This window comes from Anabrus simplex, chromosome 7 (assembly GCF_040414725.1).
Source record: "Anabrus simplex isolate iqAnaSimp1 chromosome 7, ASM4041472v1, whole genome shotgun sequence".
Classification (NCBI taxonomy): Eukaryota; Metazoa; Arthropoda; class Insecta; order Orthoptera; family Tettigoniidae; genus Anabrus; species Anabrus simplex.
Window position 1 is genome coordinate 112,065,990 of NC_090271.1, and position 12,159 is coordinate 112,078,148.

General features: G+C 41.3%; 1 protein-coding gene across 1 annotated transcript in view; it reads left to right on the forward strand.

The window, feature by feature from the left end:
* LOC136877309 (uncharacterized) overlaps positions 1–12,159 on the forward strand; it is a 193,873-nt gene that overhangs the window by 51,725 nt on the left and 129,989 nt on the right. Inside the window, exon 6 of the mRNA XM_068228720.1 lies at positions 10,352–10,523. Coding sequence (XP_068084821.1) covers positions 10,352–10,523 — 172 coding nt within the window. The remainder of the gene's footprint in view (positions 1–10,351; positions 10,524–12,159) is intronic.

Genomic DNA, 12,159 nt, shown 5'->3' on the forward strand with positions numbered 1-12,159 from the left:
AAATTGTGTGCTAAATCAATCAATCAATCAATCAATCAATCAATCAATCAATCAATCAATCAATCAATCAATCAATCAATCAATCAATCAATCAATCAATCAATCAATCAATCAATCAATCAATCAATCAATCAATCAATCAATCAATCAATCAATCAATCAATCAATCAATCAATCAATCAATCACTACCGATCTACATTTAGGGCAGTCACCCAGGTAGCAGATATCTGTTCTTTTTGTAGCCTTTTCCTAAATGATTGCAAAGAAAATGGGAATTTATTGAACATCTCCTTGGTAAGTTATTCCAATCCCTAACTCCCCTTCCTATAAACTAATATTTGCCCCAATTTGTCCTCTTGAATTCCAGTTTTATTTCATAGTGTGATCTTTCCTACTTTTAAAGACACCACCTAAACTTATTCGTCTACTAATGACATTCCACGCTATCTCTCCACTGACAGTTCGGAACATACCACTTAGTCGAGCAGCTTGTCTCCTTTCTGCCAAGTTTTCCCAGCCCAAAATTCGCAAAATTTTTGTAACGCTACTCTTTTGTCGGAAATCACCCAGAACAAATCGAGCTACTTTTCTGTGGATTTTTTCCAGTTCTTGAATCAAGTAATCCTAGTGAGAGTCCCATACACTCTAGTTGGGGTCTTACCAGAGACTTATACGCCCTCTCCTTTACATTCTTACTACAACCCCTAAATACCCACATAACTATGTGCAGAGATCTGTACCCTTTATTTACAATCCCATTTATGTGATTAGCCCAATGAAAATCTTTCCTTATATTAACACCTAGGTACTTACAATGATCCCCAAAAAGGAATTTTCACCCTATCAACGCAGTAATTCAAACTGAGAGGACTTTTCCTATTTGTGAAAATCACAACCTCACTTTTAACCCCATTTATCATCATACCATTGCCTACTGTCCGTCTCACATTATCGAGGTCATTTTGCAGTTGCTCGCAATCTTGTAACTTATTTATTACTCTGTACAGAATAACATCGGTCCATACTTATGCTCCTTAGAAATTTGATCGTTTCTCAAGGGCTCTTAAACGGAATCGGATTAATTCTAAGAAATCTGTATGAAATTTGCTTGGATTTGGAAATAGTAGGTGGAGATAAAACTGGACAGAGACTCTAATCCCTCGAGTGTATTTAACACCATCCGATAAAACATTACTTTTTCTTTTGAGAGGCACCAATTTCCAATTCGCTTGGCATTCTGTATCAATCATAAAGCTCAAGGGGAAACTCTGGAACATGTAGGTTTCTATTTATTTTAGCAAGTTTTCAGTCATGGTCAATTATACCAGGTGTATAAATAAGTATTGTCCGGTTTCACTACGAGATGGCGCCAGCGAACAGTACGCAGCATATGAATTTGACGCATACTTCAGTTTGTTCGTCTGACATTAACCTACCAACACACACAAGCTGAGTCCGCCAAACACTAACGTGTGTTGCATCGTTCAGTGATCATGTCGACGTTTGTGCCTGAAAAAGAACATTTGCGGCACGCATTGCTTTTCTTATTTAATCAAAAGAAAAAGGCTGTGGAAAGTCATCATTTGTTAATAAAAACATGTGGTGAACACACTCCATCGATTAAAACATGTGAGACATGGTTTCGACTATTTAAACGTAGTGATTTCAATGTGAAAGACCATGCTTTGTGTCTGGTGGGGCCAGAGCGGTATTGTGCATTATGAATTCTTGAATCCCGGCGAAATCGTTAATGCACAACACTATCGCCAACAAATGATTAATTTAAATCACGCATTGATCGAAAGACGACTAGAATGGGCCAGAAGAGATGGCAAAGAGATTTTGTTACACGACAACGCGTCATCTCACACAGCAAAACCAGTGAAATACACCTTGAAATCGCTTGGATGGGACATCCTTCCACACCCACTGTACTTCCCCGACCTGGAGTCATCTGACTATCACCTCTTCGCACGCGCTCTCGGAGCAGCACTTCAGCAATTTCGACGAAGTTGGAAAATGGCTCGGCGAATGGTTTGCCGCAAAAGACAAGCAGTTTTTTTGGCATGGTATTCATAACTTACATGAAAGATGGGCGAAGTGTGTAGAAGTCGATGGCCAATATTTTGAATTAACAAAAAACGAATTTCCCTTGAATATTAAGTGTTTTCTTTACCACAAAACCTTATGCGTACACCTGGTATGTTGCAATGTCGAGAGTGTGATCATTTGACGCCCTTAAAATTGCAGTAGTGCCTTATTTCCTTCTTGTGTAAGCTCACCGGAAAATTGACAAAGAAATGTAAGTTTAGTCGTGAGCAACTTCTGTGTCGGTCTATGCAGCGTGTAGCCGCCCAAGCTGTCTTGCTTGATAAGGTTGGGCGGTGTGCTGTCGTAGTATACTGACGTGTCGCTCGCTCACATGCAACCTTGCTAGTCGTGGTGGCGGCGTATCACTGAGCAACATTTGATCATTATGCCCGGATAATGTAGCGTCTTTATTCTCATTATTATTATTATCATGCGCTAAGGTATACTGAGCTAACTGGCGTACAAAACTGGAATGCTAGTAGTAAAACTCCTGCCTGTTTCAGGTGAGCACAGTGCATTCGTTTTATAAAGCATGTCGGTAAACACAGTACATTGTCAAAGTTCACCACACTACAAAATAATTACTGAAATGACATACCCATGTATCATAACTTATGTAATAAAAGTAAACTTTGCAAGCACGTCCTGTGGTATTGACAGGTATTAAAGCAAATATAGTAGAGACAATACGCGACACTCCCGCATTTAGCTTTGTTAAAATGGGAGACAATTCGCAAGTGGCGCTTCTAGTGGCGTGACCTGGAAATTCGCGCCAATTCAAATATCAATGGAAATGCATATACGGAAATGGATAAATAAATTACGTCCAGAAAGAAAGTGTTATTAAGATATTAACTTCAAAGTTGGTAAAGCAATTCTGGATAAATAAATGAAGAATTATTTAAGAGGTTATTATTTAAGGACTGATATTAGACATATAATCAAGATGTGAAATGGAGTGCTGTGAAAGAGCTTGATCTTTCTTTTATGCATTACTTTTTTTTAGCTTTAGCATTCCTGCCTGAACTTTTACGGCTAGATTTGTCTTTTTTCTCATTTAACAACATCGTATCATCACATTAAGACACTTGTCAGTAAAAATATCGGCACATTCCTTACACACATGATTCAATGAATTAACATTAAAGTGGTGGACAAATTTCCTCTTAACTTGAAGCCTACTAACAGAAGGAAAATCTATAATTTTAGCCTCAAAAACATTCAAAATTTCCCTATAAACAATACTTGCCCTTGCATTAGGGTAAAGCAAATTTGTATAATCACTTTGTTTCAACAAAATATGTACATTTCTTAAGTCACCCATATTTTGTTCAGTGCTTGACAACGCATTACGGTTGGAACACAACCAGCCACACACATATGCATATGCATTTTCCTGCATTAAATCAAAACCCACAGATCAAACCTACAACAACACATCGGTATTGGAGGTTAACTGCTGCACTACACAATAAAATAAGCTTATTATAGTTTAAGCCAGTTAAAATATGGGTCACGCAGGTCAGAAGTTTAGGAAGTACAATAAAAATATAGTGCCACTGGAAGAATATATATGCAAACACAATATCTACTTACATTTTCTTGTCACGAGGGAAGCGAAAGAAAGACCGCGAATCCTTGTGCACTTCATAGTTATTGCAGCCAAACACAACACATATCTTTCCACTCATGTTGAGAAGAGATATAAAGGAATGACACCAGCTACTATCCACTTATGTCAACTAACTGGAAACGCATAAATAACGCCAAAAACTTCACAAACAAATACGCGTGCTCTTAAGACAGAATCAGTAACTCCAGGTCACTCCGCTAGACAGAGCTCTAATCGCTGTCCCTCGATATCTCGCAGACTGTCGTGTATTGTCTCTACTGTATTTGATTAAAGGTTGTTTAGAACAGAGTATTCTAGGATATAGGCTAATAAAGCTAAGTCCAAAGTAGATCCGTACGATATTATTGTGTTGTGATAGGTGTTAATCAGAAATGTACACCACTATTAATACCAAACATCTTCACGTTATTTAGATTTCCTGACCTAACAGGCCGGGCCTTTACAACTCGACTTAAGAGTCCATAGGCCATGTTTAGTGATACTTTATCTCTGTCAGTTCTTTATGTATCGTACATACTGCGAACATTACTATTTTTTATTTCATGTTTGTAGTGTGTTTCACGCTGCACAGAGCACAAGCGCGAAAACTTAACAGGAAATGATGCTTTAAACGTATCTTTCCAGATGCCCCGCTTGACCACTCCGCTCCCCTACACGTGTTGAGTCATACAATGCACACTACTGTATTGCTTGCCAACTACACAACACATGTAAACAGCTGATACCGTGCGTTCCTTACACGCGTTCGTGTCTGTACTCCGTTCGCTTGAAGAGATTCTGATCATTTCTGCGTATCCCATGCATTTTCCTTAGGAATTTTGTATGCTAATATCAATACTCTGCACCGCTAATGTTCTGTTGCGAATTCAGTGCACTGCCTTGCAGGACATAAGAGATACGCCTGGCGATTAACTGAAGTGTTTAGGAAAAAATGGATGACGGATCCTCTCGTAAATTATTGAGTTCATTACGCCCATAAATTTTACGTACTTATTTTCAGACACACTGTATAAATTATCCATGTCCACCTGTATTTCACAGCAACATTCAAAAATGACAAAAATGACAACAACAACACACACATCGACAAACATCGTCATCGCTTCTCGGGGGACACAACGACCTCTCTAAAGCGGACACTGTTCTACGTTTACTCGGCCGGGTGGCTACCATCTTTAGTCAGCTACCTCGCCGCCCCCCAAAACCATATAGGCTGACGCCTAATTGGCAGTCGGCCTTCCCATCAACATGTTCACCTGTGTGATCCCAGAGATTGCTCCAGCTATATCAGAAGACGACATCTGCATCGCAATCCGTTCCGCTGGCTTCGGACTCCATGATGCCTACCGGCTATTGGATGGCACCAGCTGCTTACCATCTACGCAGATTCTTCTCTACTTACAGACGTTGGAAGACAAGAAGCGCCTCATCGACACCGGCGTGTCCATTTATGATCGTTACTACATCGTGGAACCCACTCCTCAATCCATACTTGCTCAACTCTCCGCCGACCCCACTCGCCTCCCCGTAGTAAACACGCCACTGACCACGACCCTGGAACAACCTACATCGCACTCCTCCTCTCTTTCCCCCACGACAACTATCACCACCACGACCTCTACCACGACAGCTTATTCCTCCTCTGATATACCTGTCACTTTTGTCGCGACTTGCCATCCATCGCCAATTACGACCTCCTCCCTTCCCATTGCTACACCTCCCGTAACAGTTAATCCCTTTCCACTCCCTGAAAACCCCTCGGCATCCACCGCCTCAACGCCTTCGTCGCCTCCATCATCGCTTCAAGAAAACGCCGCAGCAGTAGCAACGTCATCACCGCCCACACAGCCCACGGTCTGCCCAGCTGTGTGATCCATGGCATCGACCCTTCAATCTCCAACCAGGACATCCACAGTGAACTTCACGCCGCCGGAGTCCCTGCCCGTTGTGCGTTCAGAATTCAGACAAGTTCAGGCCCGACGCATATGGTACGCCTACTTCTACCGACTGCAGACGACGTTCGCAACCTCATTGTCACCGGTGTCAACATCTACAGCCATCAATACAGAGTGGAACCTTCTCGTTCCCCACCTCAACCATCTCACTATCCATCCAACACCACCTACCGTCGCCCCCGGCCAACTCCTCCTCCTGTTCCACCCTCTCAACCCTATAGTCCAACCTTTCCTCCAACTAATCTCTTCTTTTCGCCAGCACCGTCCCCCTCTGACCTTTTCCGACTCTTAGTCACTTCTCTTGTTACCTTCTCATCTGTGTTTCATATCCTTGGTTTTCAACTCCTTCCTCACCCCCTTGCTTAAAACTTCTCTTCCTTCAGTTCCGTCGTGTCTCTCTTAAGTCATATATTAAAAATTTCAACACGCACCTCCCTTTTCCTCACTTCAACTTCCCATCTACCTACTGCCCTTGCTCCTTCCAAACCAGCCGAAACTCCTGGCCAGGGTGAAGGCGTAACCTTCAACGTAGCCCACCCCTCCCCTTCAGGGAGGGGAATGAAAACTTAGGAAAAATGACATCATTTGAAGAGATAAAATTGGTACCATACACGGTCTTTAATCTTCACTTTACAAGCAAAATACGCTGGACCTCGGACAGCTACTTTAAAAAAATGTGTATAGCCTAAATTCATAATTTAAAAGCAATCAATCAATCAATACTGATCTGCATTTAGGGCAGTCGCCCAGGTGGCAGATTCCCTATCTGTTGCTTTCCTAGCCTTTTCCGAAATGATTTCAAAGAAATTGGAAATTTATTGAACATCTCCCTTGGTAAGTTATTCCAATCCCTAACTCCCCTTCCTATAAATGAATATTTGCCCCAGTTTGTCCCCTTGAATTCCAACTTTATCTTCATATTATGATCTTTCCTACTTTTATAGACGCCATTCAAACCTATTCGTCTACTAATGTCATTCCACGCCATCTCTCCGCTGACAGCTCGGAACATACCACTTAGTCGAGCAGCTCTTCTTCTTTCTCTCAATTCTTCCCAACCCAAACTTTGCAACATTTTTGTAACGCTACTCTTTTGTCGGAAATCACCCAGAACAAATCGAGCTGCTTTTCTTTGGATTTTTTCCAGTTCTTGAATCAGGTAATCCTGATGAGGGTCCCATACACTGGAACCATACTCTAGTTGGGGTCTTACCAGAGACTTATATGCACTCTCCTTTACATCCTTACTACAACCCCTAAACACCCTCATAACCATGTGCAGAGATCTGTACCCTTTATTTACAATACTATTTATGTGATTACCCCAGTGAAGATCTTTCCTTATATAAACACCTAGATACTTACAATGATCCCCAAAAGGAACTTTCACCCCATCAACGCAGTAATTCAAACTGAGAGGACTTTTCCTATTTGTGAAACTCACAACCTGACTTTTAGCCCCGTTTATCAACATACCATTGCCTGCTTTACTCATATCATTTATATATATAAGAAAACATAAAGGTCCGATAACACTGCCCTGAGGAACTCCCCTCTCAACTATTACAGGGTCAGACAAAGCTTCACCTACTCTAATTCTCTGAGATCTATTTTCTTGAAATATAGCAACCCATTCAGTCACTCTTTTATCTAGACCAATGGCACTCATTTTTGCCAGAAGTCTCCCATGATCCTCCCTATCAAATGCTTTAGACAGGTCAATTGCGATACAGTCCAGTTGACCTCCAGAATCCAAGATATCTGCTATATCTTGCTGGAATCCTACAAGTTGAGCTTCAGTGGAATAACCTTTTCTAAAACCGAAATTCCTTCTATCAAACCAGTTATTAATTTCACACACTTGTTTAATATAATCAGAAAGAATGCCTTCCCAAAGCTTACATACAATGCATATCAAACTTACTGGCCTGTAATTTTCAGCTTTATGTCTATCACCCTTTCCTTTATACACAGGGGCTACTATAGCAACTCTCCATTCATCTGGTATAGCTCCTTCGATTTTTGTACTTTACAAAAATGCGTTTCTTTCAGCGAAGCAATTGTATCATATTCGCAATGTTCACTCCTATCAGCATGATTTTGAACTGTCTGCCTCTGTCACCTTTCACAGCGATAATTGGAAAACAAGAAGGTTTGGAATTCTGAAAATGGTACCCTATATAGGTTACCGTATAATGATGACCATCATATTTGAACAGTTTAGTGAAATATACCTTCTTTTCGTGAACTGAATCATCTTCACCTTGCTGGAGTATGTAACATTACTTTCATCTATAAGCACGAGATAGAACTCTTAACACTGATTTTAAGGAATGGCATGTAACAAATTTTAATCGTGGATGTTTCTTTGAATGTACCGGGTGTCCACAATTAAAGTTATGGTATTCAGCGCGGTACAGCACGGGCTGTAATGTTCACAGAAGTCCGAAACTTCGCAGATATGCTAATTAAGCAATTCACTCGGGAATTATGCAACAAAAATTATTAGTTCCAGGTTTTGCCACCAGGCGGAAATATGGCGCTGAAAGCAAAGGTAGGGATCACAAAAAAAAAAAAAAAAAAGAGGCAGAAAAGATCAAACACATGATAACGGTTCTGGGAGATTTATTAACATTTTTGGTTACAAACACTGCTCAATACGGCCTCCGAGCTAACAACATGCTGCATCCGGCGTGGTCGACAGTTGCCGGCAGCATATCGGATGAAATCAGAGCGACATGGCAGAGACCGGTCATGTCCCTGATAGACACGATATTTCAAATATACCCATAACCGGAAGTCAAATGAATTTAGGTCAGGAGATCTCGTAGGCCACGCACGTGGAAAATGCCTAGAGATAATGTGGTCGGCACTGAAGGTTTCTCGAAGCAATTCTTTCACCTGGCGAGCGATTCGGTACGTCGTGTTGCCCCATCTTGCATGAAAATAACGGTGTAGTCACAGTTGCGTTCCTGCAAAGCTGGAATCACGTCTTGCACCAAGCAGGTCCCTATAACGTGCAAATTTCACTGTACACCTAACAGGCCCATCAGGGGTCATCTCCTCAAAGCAAAACGGACCTAGAATGAAGCAGCTTTTAAAACTACATCAAACAGTCACTATGCTGAATGCAATGGTTATTCGAGCACAACGTTTCGAGGAGTCGAACCGCATATGCGATAGTTATGTGCATTCAGTGCACCCTCCAGAGTAAAATGCGCCTCGTCAGTCCACAGAATATTCCCCGGCCACATGTTGTCCACTTAACGCGTGCCAGAAACCGAAGCGCAAAGTCACGGCGTTGTGAAACATCGTGGAGTCTAAATTTCGTATGAATAGTATGAAGTTTGTAGGGATACACGTGCAAAATGCGCTCCAAAATCTTGTGAACGGTTGACCGGGTTAGCGATAATTCACGTGACACAGCTCGAGCACTGGTTACAGAATTGGGAGAATGTGCTGCACGGTCTGCTACAGCTACAGCAACTTGATCAACAACATTCTTGGGGATGGGCCGCCATTCTCTGCCTGATGCGACACCCAATTCACAAGTTTCCTCGAATTTTTAAATAATTTTCTTCAGCCCATTACTTGTCATGGGACCTTTCCTCTGCTGTTTCTATCGGCGATATTTCCTCAATGCAGCGTTGCTATTGCTGCCACTCTGATAAAACAACTTCACTAGTAGTGCACAGTCTCTCTTCCCAATAGGCATTACGTTTCACACGGAAAAGTTAAACTTTCTTACGTTACAACGAAGATTCACGTCACAAAAAGGAATCAACACGCGTCACAAAGCAAAACTTGAAACTAATATTTTTTTTGTGGCATAATTTGCGAGCGCACTGCTTTTTTCACATACCGTATCTACGAAATGTCATACTCCTACGATCATTATAGCCCGACCGGGCGAGTTGGCCGTGCGGTTAGGAGCGCGCAGCTGTGAGCTCGCATCCGGGAGATAGTGGGTTCGAACCCCACTGTCGGCAGCCCTGAAGATGGTTTTCCGTGGTTTCTCATTTTCACACCAGGCAAATGCTGGGGCTGTACCTTAATTAAGGCCACGGCCGCTTTCTTCCCATTCCTAGGCCTTTCCTGTCCCATCGTCGCCATAAAACCTATCTGTGTCCGTGCGACGTAAAGCAAATAGCATTACAGCCCGTGCTGTACCGCGCTGAATACCATAACTTTAATTGTGGACACCCGGTATTACCATGGTGGATATAAGATTAACGTTAGATAAAACTTCCCTTGCTTGATTCTTTTACTACAAAATGTCTCTCATTCATTGAGGCGAGATTGTCATTTTGCTGCAGTATTAACCTCATCTTCTGTTATAAGAGTGAACTAAGTCCCATTGCCTGCTTTGAAGTTTTCGCATATCGAGAATGATATCTAAAAAGCCAATCAATATAAATTTATATGTTCATTTCAAATTTCCAATAATTTTTGAACACCCTGAGTAAATATTATTTCCAAAATAAATTAACATGTTATTTTCGAATTTCCAGTTACTTTGTAAATACGTTCGACCGTCGAAGACAGGTTTACCTACTAGTTCTCAATACATTAGAGGTATTGCTAAAAGGAAGTCATAGTGCAATTTATTTATTGTTGAAAATAGAGTAGTAGAGTTAAGGTAATTCTATGTAATGAAAATTATTGTTTCAGGACTTCATAGAAATGGATGTGTTCCCGTTTGTACCGGTTATGGACGGAAATATAACAGGCATTGAGCCATTTTTCACCGAGTGGCCTGAAGTGCTGATGAAAGCTGGGGACTTCAATAAGGTGCCCTATATCTGTGGTATCAACTCAAATGAGTTGCTCGTGCTCTTCTTAGGTAAATAACTTAAAAAGAATTTCAAGAGATGGCCACATATCACTGCTAGTGCTGACAGTATGTTATTGGTTTTATGTCCTACTAAGTACTTTTTCGGTTTTCGGAGAGGCCGAGGTGCCAGACATTTGTCTCTCAGGAATCTTTTACTTCTATTCTTGTACACTACTTTTAAAGAGTTGTAATGAAAATCTAACTACATACAAGATTAGAAACATTACCAGTCAAACAGGCTATATTCGCGTACCAAAACGTGAACAGGAAAGAGTAACAGACTGTAAAGTTATACCAGGTGCAGCATGTGTTGGGCAGCACAGGGTGTTAGTGACTGATTTCGGCAAGGTAGAGGAAATTAAAATAAAAGCTTGGAAAAAGGAAAGGTAAGTATGAGAGCTAAAAGAGTACAGAAAAGGAGTAATATATTTAAATTGTAATTGAATTGAAAAATGCACGAGGGGAAGCTTTGGGAGTTGAAAATTAAAGGGCCCAAGTGAAGAAAATATTGGTAAAGGCTACGGAAGGATTGATCGATTTCACAAGGAAGAAAGAGGGTGAATGCATCTCGATGGTAGAAGGAGGAAATCAAGGATATTTTGAATAAGGAAGGAAGTCGCACTTAAGTGCTGGAAAATAGATTGAAGTGAAGATGCCAAGCAGATATACAAGGAAATGAGCAAAGAAGCCAAAACAACACTACGAAAAGCAGAAAACGAAGCAACAAAGGAGTGGTATGAAAAGCTGGGAAAACCGAGCAAGTGGCCGTGCGGTTATGGTCGCGCAGCTGTGAGCTTGCATTCGGGAGACAGTGAGTTCGAACCCCACTGTCTGCAGCCCTGAAGATGGTTTCCCGTGGTTTGCCATTTTCACACCAGGCAAATGCTGGGACTGTACCTTAATTAAGGCCACGGCCATTTCCTTCTCACTCCTAGCCCTTTCCTATCCCATCGTCACCATAAGACTTGTCAGTGTCGGTGCGACTTAAAGCAAACTGTAAAATTAAAAAAAAAGGAAAGGAGGATGGTGAGAAATATCCTTACAGGATATCGAGGGAAATAAATAGAAGGAAGTAGAATGTAAGATATATCCAGGTAGTGAAAAGGGATGGAAAACTGCTATTGATTGAGAGCAAACTAAAAGAGCATGGAAGGATTATTTTAAGTAACTTCTGGATATACAAAATGAGAGGAATGGTTTTCAATAATAGTGAATTGAACTGAATTTGAATTGAATTGAATTTATTGATGATGATGATGATGATTGTTTACATGCCACTGAGGCTGAAAAGCCCCTTTATGTAGCGTCTCTTTATAACACAGTTTCAGGAACTGAAATGCGAAGTCAGAAGGAAGAAGAGAGAAAGCAGCCGGGCCGTCGAGTGTTAGGATTGAAATGATGAAGATCTCGGGGGAAATAAGGAATTGACTGGGTAATTGACCTACTGGAAACTGTCTTGAGAGGGTCCCTGGAGACTGAAAAAAAAGTCTCATCGTCCTCATTTCAAGTGTGGAAACTGTAGAAGCATAAAACTGATGGAACATCTGATGAAGCACAGATGCTAGATTGTGGAGTTTAATAACGGTTAGCGACATGCAGTATATTTGTTAAAGGAAAGGGACCGAGCTCGATAGCTGCAGTCGCT